This window comes from Melospiza georgiana, chromosome 2, assembly GCF_028018845.1.
Source record: "Melospiza georgiana isolate bMelGeo1 chromosome 2, bMelGeo1.pri, whole genome shotgun sequence".
NCBI lineage: Eukaryota > Metazoa > Chordata > Aves > Passeriformes > Passerellidae > Melospiza > Melospiza georgiana.
Window position 1 is genome coordinate 41,014,934 of NC_080431.1, and position 24,323 is coordinate 41,039,256.

Below are 24,323 nucleotides of genomic sequence, written 5' to 3' on the forward strand. Positions count from 1 at the left end.
TTCTTACCTCTAAATCCACAGACCTGCCAAATTCTGTATTATGCCACCACCATTTCATGAAATTCATAACTTGCCTGTAATGAGTTACACATTTGTAGTTGCATAAATAGTCAGTCATAAGTGAGATTGGATGGTGGTGATGTATTAAAGTGACAAGAATCCATTTTTAAATTTGTAAACCAGGAAGGAGTGTTACAAACCATAGACTTTGTGATGGAAAAAAGGCATCAGAAGCCCAATGATGGACCACTTTATAGTTACTTTATTTTAGACTAGAATAGTACTCTTGCCTTTTCTGTTTCTAATACTTGGATGTTCCTGTAGTCCTTGCAGTTAATAAGGATAACTGGCAGGGACTGGTGTTCCTGTGTTTGCCTTCAGCCTCTTCAGTTAACCACTGTTTTTCAGTACTGGAAAGGTGTTTTTGACAGCCTCAAGTAGAGTTAGAAGAATTTTGTGCATTTTGGGGTAAAATCTATGTGGAATGTGTAAAAGTGGGCTGCTTGTTTTGAAGTAGTAAAGCAATGCAAACAAAATGAACACAAAATGGTTTTCATGTTGTTCTAATAAATTAAGTTGCTTCTATGTTTTAAAGATCACTACTACTGTGGAGTAGTTGGTCTTGTTCAAGCCCAAGTGTAGATGAAATACTTTTTACAAAGGCATGATTCATTTGAGAAAAGCTCCCAAATCTGTTTTGTATATGGTGTAATAATTGAGTTTTTTACAGTGAGCTGTAAACATAATAATGAACAGCAGTTCTACAACAGTAACACAAGAACCAGCTTAGTCACAAACACTGCTTGAGTGAAAATTGTGTGATTACTGACTTAAATTAGTGACAGAACAAGTGGAAGACTCTCAGTAGTGATTTTATCCTATCAGTCAGGAAAAAGATATGTCAAAATATGATCAAAATTATTACTGGTTTTATTATTTAATTACTGTTCACAAATGTATTAAAGTAAAAAAACCTTAATTCAATTTAATTATTCTTCTGGACTCATTCAGTGTGCAATGCAGTGATGTAACTTTTGTTTAATTAAATCAAATTTTGATAAAACTGTGTGAAAACTGCAGTATTTGATATTGCAGATTTCAGATGAGTAACATACAAACTTATTTTCCAGGTAGTCTGTCTGTCTTTGTCAGAAAATTGTGTAATGCTAGCTGTTGCCTGTGCTAATGGAGATCCGTGCTACCTCTGGGGAAAAAGTCACTTAAAACATGCGTTGAAGAGCACAATATAAATGTGCAGTGCTGGCTGGGAGGTGGCAGAGCCGGCCAGGATCCAGTCTGGCCATTGCTGATCCACATCTAGTGGCCATGATGATCCACTGTGACATCTGTGCACTCTCTTGGAAGGCTCTCATTCTCCTTTGTTGCACTCTTGTTCTGGGAAAACTTCCCTAGGCATAGCAGACTGTGTTCTGCCAGCCAGGGAGTGCTCTATTACACCAGCCTGTGCTGATGGTGGAGTCAGTTGGCATCTTATCAAGATGCTGTGCTTGACTTTGCAGGTTAAGTGTAGATATACATTGGGTTTTGACACAGCTGGATTTACAGGGAGGGCTCTAAGTGCTTTGTCACTGCACCACATCAAATTGAAAAGAATGTGTGTGTGTTTTCTCACTATATCATATTCCCTCTTCCACATCTTCTTACAGGTGGAAGTCAAAGCTATTCCTGTTTCTCAGAAAAAAACATCTTTGCAACAAGAACAGGTTAAAAAAGTGCAGCGGATACCAGGCAGTCCTGCAACAGCTGTTTCCCCTAGCAGTGATATGACCTTTGGAGGGCTACCTTCACCGAAGCTGGATTCCTCCTATGAGCCAATGATAGTAAAAGAAGCTCGGTATATTGCTATTACAATGATGAAGGTAAGTTACTGCAATTTTGGCAATGTAACTATAAAATTCAGCATTCAAAGTGTGTAAAGGTATTCAGTAGAGAAGGAAAAATGTATGCTTACTTTTGGTCCCAATCTGAAAATATATTCAGTGGAAATTACTTTGATTAATATTAGTTCAGCAATAAACTAAATACATCAAAAGGGCCAATTAGTTAAACTCTAAAGCAGTTAGATTGGATTAGCATAAAAAGGAAAGTTGTCTTTGATTTTAATTAAATAGATTAACAAATTAATCGGAGTCATGCAGGAGAAATAAAAACATATGAAAATGGTGAAGGGAAAGTTAAACCAGTATTTTTATGTATATGGAGTTGGAGTGTTGCAGTGAATGCTTTAAACTAAAGCAGGTAAAATAGAAAAACAGGAAAAAATAAGAGCTCAGTGTAGTAAAAAAGGCATGCAAATGATTTCTATATCAATGCATATGTATTAAGCAGCATCTGATGAAATGAGCCACTGTTAAATGGATCAGCTCAGACACTTAGCCAGGGACATTTTCTAAAGAAGTGAAAACTGAGCAGCTAGTGTTGATTTGATTGAGTACATTGTAGCACATGCAGTAAATTTACATATGTGTACCATACTGACCCGGTTAAGAGATGTGACATGTTGTGTATAGCTAACAGTTGCACAGCTTAATGAGACAGGATTAGCCAGGAGGGTAGAGGAGGATAATACTTAGCATAATCAGAATGGATTTGTTGTGGGGGCAGAACCGGCAAACTAGCACCTTTTAGAGGCAAAGGATAGTGCTGCAGTACCTGTGTGTAAATAGTGCAGCTGGGTACTGAATAGTGTCTTAGTAGATCAGTGAAAGAACTATTAAATTAATGCAGTGTACAACAAATGGTTTAAGAACTTGCTAGATCATGTGCATATCAAGGTGTGATTTTAGCATTTTTATTTGGGCTAGTGCAAACATCACTTCTTGGTTTGGTGCTTCTTTTAAAAGTGACTTGAATGGAGGCAGAAATAATTTATTTATCCCAAGTTAAGGTTTAGATGATATTTCTGATAGCCACTGTCCATAGGTGTCTGCTACTTCTTTTCCAGTGATAGGTGTCAAATCTGCTCACAAAACTCTTGGAGTTGTATATCTTGTAAAGTATGAGGTGCCTTGGGATAAATTACTGTGATGCAAGTGTAGGGTGTTCAAAAACTCTTCTGTAGATTTGATGGAGTGAGGAATGCTTAATATGAGCTAGTTAATGTGTAGTCATTCTTTAGCTGAAATAAGGCTAAGGGAAAATGAAAATGGATGGATTAATTTAAAATCCTCTCAGAAGGTAATAACAGTATAAACCTTCATAAAGATAAAAGTAAGAAGACACCAAGGTTAAATTTAAAAGTGTCTCTCTTGTTGAAACATGCTTGATTTCTGTGTTTAGTGCTTTTCCAGAGAATCTTCCCAAGGTTCCTTTCAAGCTAAGTCCTTTCCATCCAAAACTTTTAAGAATTCAAGGCATTGTAAATACTCTGTTCTATTTCCCTGCTTGCATTATTAAGCACACTAATTTCAGTGTAAAATGCTGATGTCCCCTGATATTTTCATTTTACATCAGCCTGCACCTTCTATCAGTACTTGATACAAACATCTAAATATTATTATAAAATCTCACTTCGAAAAAAAAAAATCAATTATGACATGCTTGGGGGACTGATACCCAAAACTATATCCTTATGCAGGGACCCAGAATGGCATATATACATATATGTTCAAAGGTACTTATCCTACCTTCATTTATTTATTTAAATTATTTATGTATTTCTGATTGAACATGGGAATCTGGTAACTCAGCAACTATTGCAGCCCAGAGAGATTCTTGCTGGGGGACTTTGTACACTCCTAGGACTAGCTCTGTTTTCTTAGGGGGCTTTTCAGAGCAGTGATTTTACAAGATGCTATGGAAGTGAACCAGGTCTTTTTTGTAGTGGAAATCAATGGAAGTATCACCTCAAGGTTCAGGGAATTCTGTCTTCACTTGGAGTTGAAAGAAAAAGGATATGAAATTTCATTGATAAAGTGCCTGGGCTGGTTTGCAGGTTTTACATGCAATTTATTTACTTTCTTATATTCACATGGACCTCAGTGCACTGCCTGGATTCAAAAGGGTTTTATACAAGTCAGATTTGAAGAGATTCAAAGTTTTAACAAGGTTTTTGTTAGCAGTAGCAATCTTTCTTATCTAAATAATGGCTGTTTGATGAGACAGTGAAGATACCTCTTCTTGTGTGCACATATATTTCTGTGTTTTGAAATTTGTTTCTGATTCCCTGATTAATGCTTCTGGGGTGTGTAAAGCTAGATTGATGTGTTCTTTAAGAAAATGTTCTGCTTTCTTTTATTCAAGATAGTGGTGTAACTGTTTGTTTTGGTTTTGAACTTAATCTGTGTATAGGCGTATGAAAATTATTCCTTTGAAGAACTGCGTTTCGCTTCACCAACACCAAAGAGGTAAACATTAAAAATTTCTTTTGGAAGGGAGCTTAAACTAACATATCATGACACTTCTGCTTACACCCAGACTTCCAGGTATGACTGACAGATAATTGTGTCTGAAGGTAGAAACACAGAAGTCAAGTATTATGTTTTCTTACATGTAGCAATTATATTTAAAATATTTTTTCTTAATTATTCTAATGTTGTTTCCTTATTTGTATTAGCTACTCTTTGAATGTGTTATTATCATTTGCTATAAATAAATGTGTCATAGAAGATTACATTTTCATAGTAAATAATAGGAGGTTAATACATTGGAAAGGGGAAAATTGTATTTAGATGCTAGAAAAAAAAGAGTAGTTTCCAAAATAAACATTATACTAATCATTATATTTGATTGATTGATTTTAATTGTTTTGTTTATGCCTAGACCCAGTGAAAACATGTTGATCAGAGTGAATAATGATGGTACATACTGTGCAAACTGGACTCCTGGAGCTGTTGGTCTCTATACCATTCATGTTACTATAGATGGCATTGAAATAGGTACTTAATATTTACTATATTTAAGCATAAATTTATATTATTTCCACTTTGTGTACTAACACATTTGTTTTAATGCTCCTAAGATTTAATATTACAGTTCATAGCAAAACTTAGTAGCCAAGTTTTCATTCAGAAGCCTTTTAGTTCAATCACTTTGTCAGAAGAAGAAACCCCACTGAAATAGGAATGCATGTTGCAAATCATGTATTTATAATGAGGTTAGGTTACCAGATAAACAGACACTCTTATTCTCAACTCTCAGTGTTGAAAGAAGAGTGTCTTGTTTCAGCTGAGAGTGACAGAGAAGTTGAGTTAAAGGGGAAAAAACCCAGCCCAACACTGAAGAACCTAAGGAAGGTGAAATTGCTCCTGACAATGCTGAAATACTTACTGTCATTTGTTCTGGAAAATTGAGGAGATGTGGTCTTAACTGAGACTCTGCCTAAACTCTTAATTATTTATACTAATTTTTAAATTATTTTGATTCATTCCTTGCTGGAAATCTTTTCGTTATCTTGCCAGTCTTGGGGACTGCACTATGATATCAATACTCTAGCATGTGGTGGAAAGAGTGCCCTTCCAAAATACTCTGTCATGAATGCTCTCATGTCAGCCTTACTGGTGATATGGTGAAGATGGAAGTAGAAACACTCAAAGTGTTGTAGCTGGACCCACATGTGATAAGAGGGTTTGGGTGAATTCACGAGCACCAGCAGTTCCTCTTTGCCAATACTGACCAGCACCTTTGGTAAACACATAGTGATACTCATAAATGCAAGTACACATCACTCACATAGAAATGGAATGAGATTCGGTTTTATGTTTTAACTACAGAAAATAAGATGTATAAAGTATTATTATTAATTATCCTCTATTCCTCAAACAGAGGAACATTTGCCTTCACTGGAGCCTGTGATGCACTCATTTGTATTTTTTCCAGTGTGTCATTTCTGGAGCAAACTTTACACTGTAGTTTCAGTCAACTGCTCTTATACTTTCACACAACTTCTACCATCTTCAAGCATTGTGTAAACTTCTAGAAATGATAAATATAACTCAACTTTCATTATTAAACAGATAGGAGTGTACTCTTAACACTTAGCTGTGCCATTTTTCTGCAGTGGAACTTTCTGACTCAGTCATTAGACTCTGCCCCCTGAAGGTTTGATGTACATATGCTTGGCCCATAATTCTGTCCATTTTTGACTGCTTAAGTACTGGTAACAGTTTCTCTTTGTTTCAAACCTTTCATGTTCTTGATGCTTGTAGATTGCTTCTGTTACTATTGTGCTTGTTTAAAAGGATGTTAGTGAAACCAACAGTTCCATTGCTATATCAGGATTATTCTTTTCAAGATGTTGTTCTTCATTTTTAACAGTGATTGCTGAGGCAATTTCTTTGAAAGTTGTTACTCAGGGTCATGTTCATCTATTAGATAAATTTTTGTGTCTTTCTTCACATGTATTTACTACATGTATTTTTCTTCACGAACAAGAATGTCACTTTCCAGTGTCTTCGTATTTTTAACAGCATTGGTAATTAAATATGCCAATTTTTTCACTATAGGCCTTGTCTGGTTGTATAATGTGGCTTTTCAGGCTCTTACATCTGTCTCACATGTAGCAATTAGCTTCTGTAGCAGTACAGCGTTGCATAAGCTACTGCCTCTCCAGAAGCTTTCACCTGCACCTCTCAAATATTAGACTCTGTGTTGACCATACCTTGAAACATAACCCTACAGACACTATTAAGATACAAAATTACGTGGTAGTGCTTTGTACCTACACTGTGACAGATATCTAACAGCAGCATGAAACCACATCTCTGTAAATTTCCACATATGAAAATAGAAATGTTCAAAAATTATTACCTTGCACCATGAAGCAACAGCAGGTGTTGATTTTGGCAGACAGATAAGTGTCTATTTTGTATACTCTAAATTGTAGCACAGGTAAACTGTAGTTACTATTTAAGTGATATATCTCCTTATATTTTTTTAAATGTAGTCTTTGTTTGCTTATAGATGCTGGACTAGAAGTGAAAGTAAAAGATCCTCCAAAAGGAATGATACCTCCTGGAACCCAACTTATTAAACCAAAAGCAGAGCCTCAGCCAAACAAGGTTTGAAGAACTAAAAAAAACCCCAAAACAGATAATTATGTTTGGGTGGGACTTTTTTGTTGTTTAATGTTTACTTTATCATATAATAGTCCTGCAGACTTAAGGATATTTGCAGATCACTTTAACGTGCTGAATGGAATGAAATTAATACACTGGATAAATGAAACAAATCCATTCTGTTTTCTTTTAGTACATGAATTCATAAAACTGATAGAAGCTCTACAGAAACTGCCTTTGCCTTGGCTTGTCACACAAACATATCACAACTATTATTAAAGCCACAGACAAAATTTTGCACTGTTATTAGTTATATGTCTTTTATATTGTACTGCAAAATTAATTGTGCATGAAATTTTACAAAGATTTTGTTTGTTTTGTCATGAGCATCTTCAATCAGTATATAATCCATAGCCAGTTTCTTTAGTATATTTTTCTTCCTTAGAGAATGGCATGATTATGTTTTTTAAAGGTATCCTTTCTGTAGCTTTTGATATCCCTGTTTCACCTTACCATTCCACCCTGAAGGACTAAAGCAGACAGTGAAGCAAGTAAGCTGGAATGGGTGGCAGTGGTATAAAGAAAATGCCTAGATGAGGGAGATACCTTGCACAAATGAGATGCTGGTTTGTTTTTTTTTTGGAGTAAACCTGCATTAAAGTTGTGGAATACCACAAGGTTGTCTTTCCTGTCCTGAAATTGGGAAGGTGGTTAAGAAATATATGGTTACAAAAAGGATCAGGTTTCTGACAACTTCTTACCTATGTAGTGCATCCTAATTTTTGTTTTCCTAGACTTCAGGTTAATCCAGAAACAGTAACTTTGTTGTATGGTTCCCCAGTCTCTAAAATGCATCCAACATCTGCTTCTACTACTAACAAGATTTTTTTCCCTGGAGCCATGCCTCAAATTAAAAATAATAAATGTACTTCTAGTTTCAATGCAGCATTTACCCCTCACTGGCTCTCTTTTTTTTGTTTTTTCCCCAAAAAGTTTCTTTTAGACTTTCTCTCTTCTCTTGGAAGGAAGATTGCCTGGTTAGTTCTTTATTTTAATTAGAACTCCCAATTCCTACTAAGAGAGATTTGTATCTCAAGCAACTTCATTATACCTCCACCCAAGCTGATCATCATATGTGTTGTTTTGCTGTCCCCAAGTTGAGAGAATCTGGTTTGATATGAGATGAATTGCTGAACAGTAGTTCTGTTTTTCTTTTTAAGTATTACAGTGGAAATTGGGGTGACTTGTTCATACATGATAACTCTGTGTTGTCAAGGAACAGTCAAAGTACTTGAAAGAAGTCAGTCCTCTGGAGTTCTGAGATGTTATGTAGTGTTTAATCCTCTCCTTGTGGTGTTCTGTGTGCATGTCTCGTTTCTTCTTCCAAGTTTGTCTCTCAGAAAAAGGAGCCATCTTTGTCCTGTACATAGTGTCTGTAGAGCCAGCTGAAAAGTTAAACTAGACCTTTCATGGTAAATCATTTAATCAGTCTTCTTTCTTCCATGTCATAATAAATTACTTAACAAATCAGAATCATTCTTTGTGTATCAACAGCAATGTTGTAAGTAATACTGCAAGGTAGTAATTGTACTGTGCTCTGTGTTTCTGAAGCCAAGAATGCAGATGAGACATGTATCAGTCAGAGACAGTCCAGTGTACCAAATCATGTTTTGTTGACAGAAAGGGCATAGTTGAGCTCTAAATGGTGTTTCATCATCTTTGCTCTGAAATTTCAGATAGCTGTAACCAAAGGATACTAACAGTGCATTCTTAGTGGTGATCTGTTCTCAGGTAGAAACACCAAAATATTTTCATTGAGGCACTGGAACATTCCAGATTTGTAGCCAAACCTCATGTAAATTGCAAGCTGAAAATGGGTACTGTGTTATGATTTGATACGTGTGTTCTTCATTCTCTGTTAGTTGAAGTCAGATGAAAAATCTGAAGGAGACTGTGATAGTGATCTGTATTCAGCCTGGGATATATGGCCCATAAAAATTCCTGCCTCCTGTTAGTCTGCAAAGCTTAAATTAACTAACTTGCAGGAAACTTGATTCCACATCCTATTGAGGAAAACATTGTTTTTCAAGCTCTGTAATGTAATTCAGGGTAGTTGGAACCAACTAGAAGGAAATGGTCCTAATTTAGCTGAATTTGAAGGTGCAAGACTGGTACTAGGATGATTGGTCACTAACACGTTTTGATGGTTTCTACCATCCTGACACAACAAGTAGCTAGCATTGATTGCAAAACCCAAAACCAACCACCAAACCCAAAAGCTCTGGCCTGGGAGTGGTTTTTCTCACCCCTTCATAGACCAACCCCCTTGTTAAGGTCGCTTTATCCTGGACAACACCCCTTTATTGTGTGACATGTGTGTTGTGTGACGTGTACCTCTTTGCACATTTGTCAGATAAAATAGCACAGCAATACAGGTCTTGAAAACTGCTGTAGGGATGATGTACGTCCCAATTGCTAAGCCTTTCTGCCTTAGTCAGTTCTTCAGTTGGAATCCAGGCGTATGCTCCATGGAAGAGCTGCCGGTGGAGGTGTTACGGAGCTACAAATCCACTGTGCTATACAGAAATGTTCCTAGCAAAGAGGCACTGTATCAGATGATACAGTTTTTCATCATGGTCAGAAATGAGCATAAGAGAACTCCTGATCAGATTTTTTTATTGTATTGTCTGTCAGTGGGTCTGATCCTTAAGTAATTTCTAGTTATAGGTTGAAGTTTTGTATTAACTAATTAGGTTAGCTGTTGCGAAAGGGAAGGAGGCTCTTTCCAGGCCTGTGCCTCCTCAAAATCTAGAATGTGGGTTTTTCCTCTAAATTAAAGTTTTTAATCCAAGTTCTAGCAAACTGTCATAACGATTTTCTGAAGTAACATGATGCAAGGACCCCTAATTTGCAAGATTTTGGTTTGTCTGTATTAGAATGCTGTCAGCAGTGATTCAGTTTTTACTTTTCCAAGGACCTTGAAAGTCCTAGCTTTGTCTGTTGAGAGAATCTAAGTATTACAAGTAAGAGGACTGTTAATAAGCAAAACCTTGCACATTTTGGAGTAATTTATGTATGAAATCCTTTACATGCTTCTGGTTTTGGAGTTTTGTTGGTTTTGTATTTTGTTTTTTAAATTATCCTCAGAATAAATATAATTTCTTAAATAATTTCTTTAGGGGAAAAAAGGTTCGTACACTTAGCTCTTACCTTTTGTTGTATATCCCTAAGTTTGTTCCTTACACATCATTCTGTCCTTTATGTTGTTATAGATAAAATCCATATTTCTGTTGATACTTTTATCTGTGGAGTTTGAAAATAACCTTCCAAGAGAATGGTTTTATACCACATGGATAGAATATATGCATCTCTGGTTTTAAGAAACCAGTAGGATGCCTTACATTTGTTCTCTATGGAATAGGTGCCTGATAATGTTTGATTGGTAAAAACATGATAGTGAATAACAAGTGGAAGATTTTGTGGTGCTGTAGAAAGTCCAGCTAATAGCAAGAAGCCTCTGCTCTAACCTTGCTGTGGAAAAACAAGGAAGAAACTATCGAAATAGCTGTTTAAAAGATAAAGAAGTAGAAAGATTATTTTATTTTAAAATGGCTAGTTAAACTCTTTAGCTAAGGAAAATAACCAAATTTTGGTTAAAAAAAGCTGGCTAAACAAATACTGCAGTAGCACAACTGAGAAATGGTAATCCGAGAGTGATGAGTTAATGAAATGTGTGTGTTTGTTAAAAAAATCAGAAGGTTGTACTGATTATTGTAGGGTATAACAGAAATATTTCCAAGTTAATGCATGCTTACATTATGGTGTTTTGGAACATTATAACTTTCTTATTTATAGTAGAAAAATGAAGTTATACACAGCAGCCATGGGAAACTAGCAACAAACTGTAGCTCTTAAGACTGCTGTCTTGTCACTGGCATTTCAGAACCTGTTAAACCTATTTCTTTTTACTCTGAGAGCTCTGTTCCAATTTTTTTTCTTCCTTACTGTCTTTCTTTGCTTCTCTTAGGTTCGCAAATTTGTGGCCAAGGACAGTGCAGGGCTTCGTATCCGTAGCCACCCTTCCCTTCAGAGTGAGCAGATAGGCATAGTGAAAGTCAATGGATCCATCACTTTCATTGATGAGGTAATCCATAAGACATTTCTATTGAAAATTGGGCTGACATGTAAAGGTAATTCATGCAAAATAATGGGGTTTTTTCCATGTTTAGATGCTGACATATGCAACCTAAGACCATAAATTGCAAAAATCTAAATTTACTAATTTAGTTTTTCAAGCTGTCATTTCCTTTAATTTACTTACTTCAAACCTGTGTAATAAACATTTGATACTGATATAAGGAAAGAAAATTCCTGGAGTTCATCTTACAATAATACCTCTTAAGATTTAGCTTTTCACTACTTACTATTTCAACTCTACACAAAAATTCAGATGCAGATGTCCTTTTCATTACATCTGTTACTTAGAGATCTGAAAGATCACTACCAGTGTGTTAGACTACTATGCATGTATTTTTCTTACAATATAACTTCATATGCAAGGAATATTTTTGTGATTTACAAAGTCATGCCAGCAATGGAAAAATGGGAAGTGGGGAATTTATAAAGCTTATTAAGGCTTGGCTTTCTTTCCTCTTTTATTTCAAAGCAATTCTTGTTTACTGCATGATCTGATTGAAATTTGTTTTCATGCCTTGACTTATAAAAAGATATGCTTCCCCATTGCTTTGGAGTTCTGATTTTGTCAATATTCCTCTTTACCTCTGCTTTTGTTGTCTCAGCATTGTAAGGATTGTTGCTTCTTTGCCGCTCTTGTCTGCCTGAAGTCTGTTAATCCTTGCTAGCTCCAGAACAGTTACAGGAGGGCATGGCTCGTTCTTGTTGCTTGTTTCCCATAGATCCACAATGATGATGGTGTTTGGCTGAGGCTGAATGATGAAACAATAAAGAAGTATGTTCCAAACATGAATGGTTACACTGAAGCCTGGTGTCTGTCTTTTAACCAACATCTTGGCAAGAGCCTTCTGGTACCTGTTGACGTAAGTAAAAGGTGCCTTTGAAAAATATCCAAAAATACACTCTATCCTCATTACAAGACTTTCTTTAATTAAGGCTGCAAAAAGTCCTGAGGTAAACGATATTTTAAGTACCAAATACAACCTTATATGTGTGCATTTTGGAGGGCTGCTGTGTAATGAGGGTGGAGTGTAGAAAGGTATGAGGCTTTTTATACTGAAGCCTCTTCTCCTAGAAGAGAAACAGAAGTGCAGGGACTGCTGTAATTAAAGCAGAGTAGTTTTGGATTGTTGTCTGCACCAGGTGTTTCTTATGCTAGATAGCATTGTCTGTGAAGTGTCCACTGGTGCTATGATTTCAGAAGAGGCTGGCAGCCTGCAGTGAATCAATGTAATTGTTGCTCTTTACAAAAACCAACCAACCAAAAAAGTTCTTTAGACTCTGGGTTTTGTGGATGTTTTTTGTGAGTTTTATACCTGAATCTTTAAGTTACCACTTCATTAGCTAATCAAAGAACCCTAGAGCTTCCAGACAAACATTGAATTTATAATAAGAGTTAACAGGAAGTGAATAACTTTAATGGTGATCGTCATCACTAGTTAAAGGCTAGACCTTTTCTGGAAACCAATTACAGTTTTTTGAAAAAGGTGAAAGACAAAAAAGGAAAAGCTTTATTAGCTAAACCAGTGTTTCTCAAAGGATTCATGAAAGTGCCGGCCTTTCTGGCTCATCTGTTTTCATGCATTCACCTGAGTGGGCAGTACCTTGTTTGCTTATGGGCAGAATGTGAGACTCAGATGTAATTGATACTGCTATTTAGATTTCATTTGTCATCTTGTCTGAGTAAGCTGCTGCTGCAATTGAAGATAGTTGAGAAATATTTCATTAAATGAAACACTGCAACCAGTAATATTATGCTGTTCATGTTTTTTGGTTGTAGAAGAACTGAGATAGTCCCAGTTCCAGTGAAATTGGGCTATTTGCTAGTAGCTAAAATTGGAAATTCATAATGCCCTGTGGCTGTTGTGCCAAACACTGTTATGTGATGTGAATAGGTCTTCTTGTCTGCAAATTATTTGTTGATATATTTCTATTTGTAGATTTCTTTTAATAGAATCCTTGTTTGGGAAATTATTTTAATTTTGGATTTGAGAAGCAAATTATTTCTGTACTCAGAAATCAGTCACTCAAATATGCCTGTCATCACAGTGTTTTTCTAGTCTGTTGTAGAATATATGAAAACATGGAAAAAATTAGGCTTTAAAATTGTGCCTGTATTTTTTGCCTTAGAAATTGGTTGCCATTAGAAAATTGCTGTATTGTACTTCCATGAAATATTAATAGTTCTGTGCAGTAGTTGTGTTTTACCAGTTCACCCATGGTAAAAGTGAATTTATCCTGACTAAGTAACTAACTTCAGCAAATATTGTTTATCTAGATGGGTATTATAGTCTGGTAGATTTTTATTAGTTGTGGTTAGTGGTTTTTTGTGGTATTTTTTTTTTTAGTTTAGCTATCTTCAGTACCTTTTTACTTGTTGAAGGGAATATTTTTGAGCTCAGCAATTGTCTGTGATTAGCAAGAACTTACTGCTTGGCATATTTCATACAGCTCTGGTATACATGTGGTTCTAGGGAAGAGCATATGCTGTGCTCCTTGAGAGAAGCCTGGAAAGAAATGTCTGTCATGAATAACTGAGCATTCAGTCTTGACAGCATAATCTTGAGAATACAAGTTTCATATGAATAAGGAGATCAGGTACAATCAAATGTGAAAAACAGCATTCAATTTTTAAACATTTAGTTCTCTGCATCTGAAGTTCAGATGAAAGATTCTCTCTTGGTTTTGGGGGTTGTTGAACACTCTTATGAATTAGTTTTGTTACCATTTAGACTGTTATGAGCTTCAGATATGCCAAATTTTCTTTTAGGTAGCCAGTCACACGTCTTGACTGACACAAGTTAAATGTCATGTGCTTTCTTAGCTTCTGCTCTGTAAGTGGCAGCCAACATAGCAAAAGGGTTATGAGAGCAACTCCTTCAGCAGTGCAGGCATGTGCAAGAAATGTGTTCTGAGCTACTGTCAGAAGAGTTTCCTTGCGTGGCTCTAATTTTCACATTTTCAGGAGGACTTGGCATATCCTGAAACTGTTTTATTTCATTATGACGGTATATAAGCAGTAAGATTTGTTGGTTTGATATATATATATATTATAATAAGAGGAAAAAGGAAGAAAATAGTTTTCTAACGTTCTATATTTTAAAGGTGACGAAACGTAAGGTTCAGAGGCTGACTTTTGAATGCCTTAAGTCTTTACAGCATGCTAGTCTAGCATATACTGCTTTCTTACTAGATCCTTCCTTTGCACAGATACTGCTTTCTTGGTAGGAAGCTTAAAATCTTTTTTATGGTGATTACTAGGTTGAAAATATTTCCAATTATACTCTTTTTTTTCCTCAGAATTGTCCAAAAAACTGACTGTTAGCAAGTTGTCAAATTTGATTTTTGCAGTCCTCTAGAGATGAATGATTTATGTCAAAAAAGATACTGAATTAAGTAATAAATGCTAAAGTTTTGTTAGATTAAACTGTGGTATAATTCATATCTGCTCAATCCTGTTGATTTGTGTAGCTGAATGACTTGATGAGCAGAATGCAGTAGAAAAAATTTTGATTGTGTGAGATTTTTTGAAGCCAAGCCGTTCAACCAGTTTTGGCTTAAAAGGAAGACTGGAGCAAGTGTCTTGTGTGACTGAAAATGCAAAGGGAAGATCAAATGCCTGAGCTAGGCCATGTATTCCCTGTATAAATAGATGTCACATTTCTTCAACTAGATTCCATTTTCTATTCAACTCTGAGTGGGCAGACTTGTCATCTCCAATTACATTGCTTTCTCATGTTTAAATATGCAGGCTTTTTATAATCAATCCCTTAAGTAAATAAAATTTCTCAGTGCATTTTGGAAAATATGTAAAAACTTTTAAAAAAGTTTTAGTTATTCTGTTTCTTCACTGTATTATGGAACAGTGAGCAGATTAAAAACAGTAGAGGTTCTTGGCAGTGTTAATTAGGACCTCTTTTCATCTTGATGTATATTTTGTATCTTCATTTTATGTATGTTTATTAGCATTAACTAGGTATTTTATGATAAAGCAAATACTGAATATTGTGGATCTCATAAACGCAGTTTCTGTATTTTTATTAGAGCTATTATAGTTGAAGATAAATTATCATAGGAAAGGGGAGATTGATGGTATTGCCAGTGTTTCATTTATTTGAGCTGTGCTCATTTACCTCCTTAGAAAGTCTTCAGCTCTTCTTCTGTTGCTCTTGTCCTTTCACAAGGAACTGCTTTACAGCCCCTGATCTAAAATTGTGCATCCAACTGATTGTAGATAATTATGAGATTGTGAATTTAATAGATTGCAATTTTGAATAAGCTGATTCTATCTCTGGTACATACTTTTCCTTCAGTCTTATGATATTCAGGTATCTGTTTTTGAAAAAATGCTTATAAAATTCCTTATCCAGACAGTTACTTATTCTTGCTTACACATAGTGCTTAGGAGAAAAGAACATATGATACAAAAGAGTGCACTCTAGGAAGAAATAGAAATTGATCTTGGTCAAACTCTGGAACTTGTCTTTTAAAACATCACATTCGAAGTTCTCACTACTTCATTTTAAATTTAAAACTTTATAAGATGGAATATTGTACCTTGATGTCCAGCTACAATATTACATTCCCCAGGCACCAAAGGCAAATAAGGATTGCTAAACTTGTTTTTTCAAACCATTATTGCAATGGAAGAAAGAATTAATATTAGTATGTAGGCTCCTGTGCTTGATCACAGAACCTCAGAAAGCTGAATGTTCTGTGGAAACACTGAAGGACATTGACAAAAATTTCTGCCATTGTTTTAAGCATGATGGAAAGCAATTGAAGAGTAAGACTGTGTTGGATAAAATGTCAAGATGGCTGCTTAAGATAAGTCTTCGTTTTGAAAAATAATAACTGAGGTTTTAAATGCTTCTTAATGGACCAATGATTTTTTGTGGCAAAACAAATTATTTTTTTTTTTATCTCTGAAACTTTGAATTTATTGGGAAAACTATGAATTTCTAAAATTAGTTTTAGATCTCGGAAGGTAAACTCTTGAAAGAAAGCATCAACTAAATCTACAAATGATAGCATAAGGGCTAAATTCAAACCTTGTATTTAGTATTTTCTCAGAATGAAAACCTAGGTCCCAAATAGCTGCCTGATCTATTCATCTAAACTGGTGTGCAGTGTTATAATAGGCAGGAAGTTCTCAAGTTCCCAGACCAAAAGAGAGCTTCTAGTTTGATGTTCTTGGTGTTTCTAAGCCAGCATGGTCCCACTTCACTGCTGTTGGTTTTCCTTGTGTATTTTACACATAGAGCTCTATGTAGAAAAATAGATCTAGATCTTTGAAATGATACCTAAATATTTCAGATATGGATAGTCCATGTTTCTCAGTGGTAGTCCATCAGAAAAAAGGCGATATGCTGCAGAGTAATAGAATCAGACAGTTTAAGTAGGTTGGATGCCTCTGAAGTACACTCATGAGGCACATGTAGGCTGTTCATAGTTGCCATAGTTTTATGCTGAGTTGATAAACCTGTACTTTGCTAATCTTCCTATCTGAGACCCTTCCCCAGTGCCCCAGAGCATATATCACTAGTGCATGGCTACCTCCTTCAGTTGTGGGTAAAGGTACTCAATTCTAAAGAAATGCTGGTGTTGTGACAATTTTCCCTCTTTGTCAAAATGGCAGATCATTTGTACTATTGCAACTTAATGTTTACAAGCAGTATATAGTAGATTATGTGCATCTATCATGTGTAAAAATGTAGATTTGCTTACTTTTAACATGTTAGTGCTTTTTCAAGGAACACAGATGAAGCATACCCAAGGGTGTTTTGTGCTTGTTTCTGCCTGAAAGGGCTTACTGCCTTAGCTACTGTTGAATTTTAATGCAGCTGCTGAGCAGGGATTTCATTTGGTTCCTATATCAGGATGGGATAAGAAATTAGATTTTAATACTTCAGTTCATATAGATGAAATGGGTGCTTTGTCAAAGGGATTCCATCATAAATACAATTATTAGTTCTGCTATATATATACTGTTATTTCATTTGACAGAGAATTTCTTTGAAATTAATAGAAACTAGCTTGTGGAAAAAAGATGGCTTCTTTTTCATGTTTTCCAGTGATAAAAAATGCTGTCCTCACTGTTTTTTGGGAGGAAAAATCAAGCAGGAGCAGCAGTGCTTATTTCAATAGTGTGTGCAATTGGTTAAAAAATTAGTGATGTCTCTCTGGCAGCTATATTTGGGTTACAATTATTCATAACAAACTTGTTAATACATTGTATGTTTCACAAAACTAATGGAATTTAGCAATTGTTCTCCATATAGTACTGAAGTTTTTGGCTCCAGTTAAAAGTACAATTTTGATGTGCAAACTGGTGAAATCATTCTGTGCAAGTAAACTCCTTTCAGCAATAGAGAGCTTAGCCCTTCTCTATCTCTTTGGTTCTGACTGGGTGACTAAAATTCTGTGTGCACTTGTCCTGCACTGGTTGAAATCATCTTTTAGAACAGGAGACCATCTCACTAGAAAACTGATTTGTGATGGGACCAGCTACCGTTTCTTGGTAACAGAAATATGAGATTTTTCTGTGTCTGAAGTCTCAAGCTTTGTAAGAGATGTCTGGCTCTTAATTTCAGTAAATGGCATGACACACTACATCCATTTTGAGCTTTTGACATACTAAACTGTTTCTGTGTAATGGATTATTTGCCATGGTGAGCAATGGACTCAGGTGACTTGATTAGGAAAACAAAACTTCCCCCTTTTTCAAAACATTCTACCAGTAAATTTACTTGAGGAGAAACTTTGCATTATACTACCTTGAGCTTCTTCCTCCAATATTTCTTTGTTCCCATTTCTTTGTTGATATATGTCTCTTTTTTTCAAACTTTGTTGCTCAGAATGTCTTTAATGCTAGCCAAGGAGTAAGGGATTTGGACTTTTTTTCATGGACTTCCAAAGCTTTACCCCCTAAGGTGAGTTAAATTACAGGAACAGTCGCACTGTATCTCATGTTTTCAGAATGCACCTTATGATTCAACTTTATGCTCAATATTCTTTGAAGTCTGTTTTACTTTTTACTTTGGAGTCTGTGACTTACTTTTATAGGAAATAGCAGATTTGCATTCAGAGCTGTATCTGTGTCTCTTTCTTCTAAAATGAGAAAAAAGTACTAGGGCAGATTATTGAATTTTTAATGATTAATAAATAATGCTCTCCTTTTTTAACAAACCAAATTAGAAATTCAGAGAGGTGGCCTAGTAACATAACAAAGCCTTTCAATCTCTCTTAGCGCAGAATTGACTGGTAAATATTTTTCTGTTATTGGAGGCTCCACATAAAGTTGTGCCGTCCAATAAGATGATATTTATATCAGTAAAGCCACCATGCAGATGTTTAATAAATACTCAGACCATTCTTAATGGGTTTTTAAAAATTATTTCATTCTAGGATCATTATATGTTATGTGCAGTTAAGCTGTTTAAAGTGACTGTTGAAGTGTTTGCTTGAATATCAGTTCTGTAATGTTTTGAGATGGATTTTTTTTGTATGAAATTTGTAATGAAGACAATAATGTGAAGTACATTTGTTTAGAGATTTTAAAACTTGTTTGTCCGTTGGTTGTTTTTACCCAGAATAGCAGACTTTATTGTGTCAAGATCTAAACTATGTTTAAATTGTCTTTTTTTTTCTCTTAAACCAGTTTAACTCAGCTTGCGTTAACTTGCTTTGTAAGTTACATATTTACATAATAGAATCATTTTTGTGTAAAGGCTTCTTGAAAAAAACTCCTGTATTAGTCTGGACACATGCACAGACTTCCATACCAAAAAAAAACTGAAAACATGATAATTAAAGAGATCAGAGGAAATTTGCATTCATTTAAAAGTAAATAATGTACCCAGAAGTTTGGTTTAAATGTGACCAAGAAACTATTCTTTCTCACAGCAGTAAGTGAACTCCTGGAAGGTGTTTTTGTGGGAGATTGTCAAGGCAGAAAGTATCAGCATATTCAGAAGAAATTAAATTTTGATAAATCAGATTGATAAATAGACAGTAAAGAAAATAGGGTATAACCTGTAACATCCATAATAAAAAGGTTTTAAATGCTGTTGGTATATAAGGGACAGACCACTAGTAAAGATTTTATGCTGCTTCTAAAAAGCTTCTCCTGTTGCTGAACACAGTAAACTGAATGAGGAAACCCCTGGCTTCATCCAGCAGGACATTATGTAGTTGGTAACTTTCCTTAATGTTCCTTTAGAAGTACCTTTGACTTTCAGTATAGTGGAACTTGCTCCTGCTTCTCACTTGCGTTCTTCTGAAATAATTGCACATTTGTTATTTCTATCCCTCATGGTTTTTTGTACAAAGCCTTTCAGTTAAGCTGTTGCTGACTGAAAAATCTATGCTAATTTTTCTCTTCTTCTGGTAACTACCACTTTTTTTGGTAAGAAATTCAGTGTTTTCCTACTTCAGGTTTGGATATATATTTTATCAGCAAATAGTACAAAATAATATTGAATTCCCTTTCCATAGTCCCAGACTTTAACAAAATTTCACAGATAGAGCAGGAGGAATGTATATGTATCCTGAGAAATGTCAGTGAGGATAAAGGTTTAGTGAAAGCAATTAGATTAAATAATTTGTATTTGATGTTAGATATGAGCTATTATTTTTATATAAATGGTTACATTTATACCACTTTTGCTTGAAGAGTAATGTCAGGAGTAATTCAATTGATATGCAATTCAGTAGTGGTTAGTTGTTCAGCACTGCACACTAAATTTAGCACACTAGGATCTCCTTTAGCTCTGAAATTTACCTTTTGTAGTCTTGAAGTAAGTGTTTCTTATCTCAGTAGTTTAAAGGTGGTATTAATAGGTTTTATTCTGTTCTGTTTTGCCTTTTTTTAATTTCTCAGGAATCTAGGTCTAATGCTGATGATTTTTTCAAAGACCTAAATTCACACTGCCCACAGGAAGCAGTGATGCAAGAACAAGACATGCCATTCCTTCGAGGTGGACCTGGAGTGTACAAGGTAGTGAAGACTGGCCCATCAGGTCACAACATCAGAAGCTGCCCTAACCTTAGAGGTATCCCAATTGGAATGTTAGTTCTGGGAAACAAAGTCAAGGCAGTGGGCGAGGTATGGATCCTTGTAGCTTCAGTTCATGTCTTCATAGATACCAGTATATAACAGTAGTAACCGCAGCAAAAGAATCTGCCTCTGTCCAGGTTTGCTTTTCCCCTCCTCATGCTAATTACTGGCCTTTGACCTTGGTTTATATTAGCAGTACTAATGCAGTCGTGTCTCTTGCCTTTTTGCATTGATTGGAATAATGTTAAAATTGCACTGCAGTTACCTGTGCTTGCTTATGTATTTCTGTTATGGTATTCCTTACAAAATTGTGTTTCTTGATCTACTTTTTTGTCCTATTTGAAAGAATTCTGTTTCATAAAATGTTTTCCTAGGACCTAACCATTTAACAAATTCCTGTTTCTCTTTACTGATTGTATCAATTTGTTTAGTTGCTGAACTATTGTTATTGTTCTGGGTTTTCCAGTTGTGGTGTTTTATGGTTAAGTAGGGCTTAAGGATGAAGTGTGTCATGCTATTTCCTAAATATAATATCAGGAACAAAATTAATAATCATAAAAACCTTTCATGTACATCTTGGTATTATAATTCTCCTGTTGCCACCATTGATTAGAAGGTATATTTTGGTGACTATTTCCCTCCAGTTTTTATTTAGGCTTACGTGGATTTTCTGAAGTTTTGGTGTTGGTGTTTTGCTTCTTCTGAATATAAATAGGTCTAAAATTTTTGAAATTACTCCTAAATGTAAATATGCCATAAATAGGTTTGTACTTCAGTCTGCCTCAGCCTGTGGCCTTAATTTAAGAAACTTTTTTTTTTTTAACGTTTACTTTCTAATAGAAAGATTGAAATTTAATGTGTTTTCCAGATACTATAAGTAGTTGCTGAATCATGCTACTGAATTATTTGAGAAGTCAATAAATTGTGCTTTTTTATGTGTCTGCATCAGGTGACTAATTCAGAAGGTACATGGGTGCAAATGGATAAGAACAGCATGGTAGAGTTCTGTGAAAGTGATGAAGGCGAGGCATGGTCATTAGCTAGAGACAGAGGTGGAAACCAGTACCTTCGACATGAAGATGGCAAGTGGTTGTTTTATTTTTTTTCATTTACTTTTTAAAGAAAATAAGCAATCTAAACAGGAGAAATAGAGAAGTATCTGAGTTTTGAGCAGGTATAACATTAGCTTATGTATTTTCATTTGAATTATGTTGCACAGTCGGGCTTAAAAGTTGTTTATAAGCATTCTTAAAATGATTTTTTTTAAAAAACAGTCAAAATATTTCTGTATTATTTCTTCTGTACCAGTTATTGTTATGGGTGATAATTTTAACCATCTTTTTTCTTTTAGCTCTGGGGTTAATTTTTATGCATCTGTTTTCCAAAAAGTATCTTTATGAAAAGCTTTGACCTCAGCAGTTATACTCTGCTTGTGTTTTTAGCTCACACTTATTGTCAGCCTCTTATTAGTTCATTTTAACAGACTCTTTGTCATTTTTCTGGTTTTCACATTTGCTGCTGAAATTCCTTTCACACATAGATACTCTAACAATTATCATCACATTACTGTATCAGAACAAAGCAATTCCTTGCTAATACATAAGTGTTTCTGTAGACTGTTGCAGCTTGACTATCAGGTGTAAAGAAGGGGAAATAGTCAAGAGTTTTTCATTAAATATATAAATGTTTATGGAATGCTTCAAACACTCCTTTGTTTGAAGTTGTGTCCGATAATGTCAAGTTCTGAGGTGCTCAAAGAGCCCAAGTAGATTCCATAAATGAAATAATTGTGAATTGGAACAGTATGTTATTGTTGAAAGCACAGGTATTCAATAATAGGGTTGATAAATTCATTATTTTCTATTTTTATACAGGATTGTTTGCTTTTCCAGTAGAAAATACTTTATCTGAAATCAATACATTAAGCAGCGTGCAAAAATTTCCATTCCAGAATGCTTATTTTGAGAAATACATATAAGTAACTTGACAGTATTGCATTTTTAGGTAGTTTTTCATCTTTAGTATTTGACCTATCATTTCATATTGTCTTAAATTTCTCAAAGTATATATGTGCTCTAAGAAAGAGTTCACAAATCAGGAAGACTTTAAACAAGACCCTTGTTTGAAGGTTTGTCTTCAGATTCTTGATGCTTAGGCACTGTTACTGAAGGACATCTTGGAATATAGCATTGCTCTCACAGAAAAACAGAAATGCAATCTCCAGGTTTTGTGGACAAAACTCTGTAGTGGGATTCCTGCAATACAGCTCATGGAAATACCATCTTAGAAACTTTCTGATATCAATCCCATGCCTCAATGTAACAGTTGTTAATCTTTTCTAGATGAGTCTCTTTTTACAGGTAGGGTGAAGGCAGATGTCTCTGGGCCATCTGGCTAAAGGAGTTTAAGCAGTTACCAGTGCAATTACTGAGATTTTTCAACCTGTTCTAGATTCCTAGTCCAACCCGGTGCCATGCAAAATTTTGTGCACTTAAGCCATATCTGAAGGTTATTTTAAACTGATTGTTTTTATTTGCAATGAAATTATTTCAAAATTTATGATCAGCTTCAATGCTTTTGCTAGAGGGAAATAATAAGGATCTACAGGTGCTCTAGCTAAATTTGCAAATGTCCATTTTTTTATCCATGAATAGCACCATCTTTCACATTACATTCACGTTCTCATTATTTAAAAAAAATTATAATTAAATTAAATAATTAAATAAAATGAGTAGGGTTTCTGTCAGAGACAAGGTAGAACTCTGAATAGCTAGGTCTGTAGACAGTTACAGTACTACAGCAAGATCTAGAGTAGCTTCTGATAGAAAAAATTCTTGATCCTTTATTTATGACTGACTAAATTTCCAACTTTATAACTTTCTCCCTCATAACTTGTTTTAACTTGAATAAGTTATGTAGAGTTTTTACTCTGAAATGCAGTTTTGTCCTGAAACGCAATTTTTTCAAAAGTACTTTTTAAAGAGTTGTGATTTTTTTTTTTATTTTATCCATGTTAATTTTAGTACACTGACAAGAAAAAAAAAATCAAGGTGCCAGCTCAAGCTTTTAAAAACCTGAATTTGGGATATTTCTTCTGAAAGTTTTCATATATATTGTCAGTTGGTATTTTTGACCACGTTAAGTCAGTAATTTCTCTGTGAATCTAAATAGTCAACTGGATTCTGTCTCATTTATTTTAATTCTACTCTAGTTTTGAATATTATGAAATACTCCAGGTTGGTTTGGGTTGGAGGTTGCTTTAGTATCATACAGAAAGTAAAATTATAGTATTCATTTGCATGTCTCATGTTCCATGAACTATCAGGGGTAGCCACAATTAAATGTTTAGTGGCCCTAGTTTGTCACTCTGAAAACCATCCTTCATCTGCCTTGCTTTGTCAAAGGGATTTTAACAATTGCTGTCCAAAGAATAAACCCTGCTGAATGATGTTACTGAAAAAAAACATGTATCAAATAATGGCATAGCTGCCAACAACTCAGTCAAACAAAAACAGTCTACTTAGTATAAAGTCCTCTGTCTTACTATTTTTAGCGCGTGAGTTCTGAAGAACAGGTGTGGGTTTTTTTGAAGAGAATTTAGTCGAGAGGAGGAGTGCTATCGGTGGAAATAAATATCATCTTTTGCTTTGTGACTCATCTTTCTAGTGGGAATCCATTACTCAGAGGTCTAACCCCAAAGTGATGTGGTTTTTTTACAGAGCAAGTCCTTCTAGATCAAAATGTGCAGACTCCTCCCCCAAGTCCTTTTTCAATACAAGCTTTCAGTAAGGGGACAAGCTGTAGTAATGGACAAGGGTTTGATTATGGCCTTGGAAATAACAAAGGTATGTTTTTACACTCATATTTTTAATAGCTATATTTTATTACTCATTTTCTGCTTTTCGAGGCACCACAGGTCTTCTCCAAAGCAATAGTATAATGAATTGCAAAGTGTTAAAACTGCTTTTTTCTCTGCTTTAGTTTCACTCAGTCTAAATATTGTGTATAAAATGACTCAGTGAACATTTGGAAATTAGTTTGGGATTTCTGCATTG

General features: G+C 35.0%; 1 protein-coding gene across 10 annotated transcripts in view; it reads left to right on the forward strand.

The window, feature by feature from the left end:
• The window catches only part of MYCBP2 (MYC binding protein 2), a 175,914-nt gene that overhangs the window by 108,471 nt on the left and 43,120 nt on the right, over positions 1 to 24,323 (forward strand). For 6 of the 10 annotated variants that reach the window (XM_058018892.1, XM_058018894.1, XM_058018897.1 and 3 more), the window contains 10 exons: positions 1,668 to 1,880; positions 4,312 to 4,367; positions 4,783 to 4,898; positions 6,922 to 7,019; positions 11,044 to 11,160; positions 11,933 to 12,073; positions 18,068 to 18,142; positions 20,092 to 20,316; positions 21,218 to 21,350; positions 23,988 to 24,113. In XM_058018892.1, the coding sequence (XP_057874875.1) occupies positions 1,668 to 1,880; positions 4,312 to 4,367; positions 4,783 to 4,898; positions 6,922 to 7,019; positions 11,044 to 11,160; positions 11,933 to 12,073; positions 18,068 to 18,142; positions 20,092 to 20,316; positions 21,218 to 21,350; positions 23,988 to 24,113 (1,300 nt within the window). The remainder of the gene's footprint in view (positions 1 to 1,667; positions 1,881 to 4,311; positions 4,368 to 4,782; positions 4,899 to 6,921; positions 7,020 to 11,043; positions 11,161 to 11,932; positions 12,074 to 18,067; positions 18,143 to 20,091; positions 20,317 to 21,217; positions 21,351 to 23,987; positions 24,114 to 24,323) is intronic. The other 4 variants (XM_058018895.1, XM_058018898.1, XM_058018896.1 and 1 more) reach the window with 3 other exon arrangements.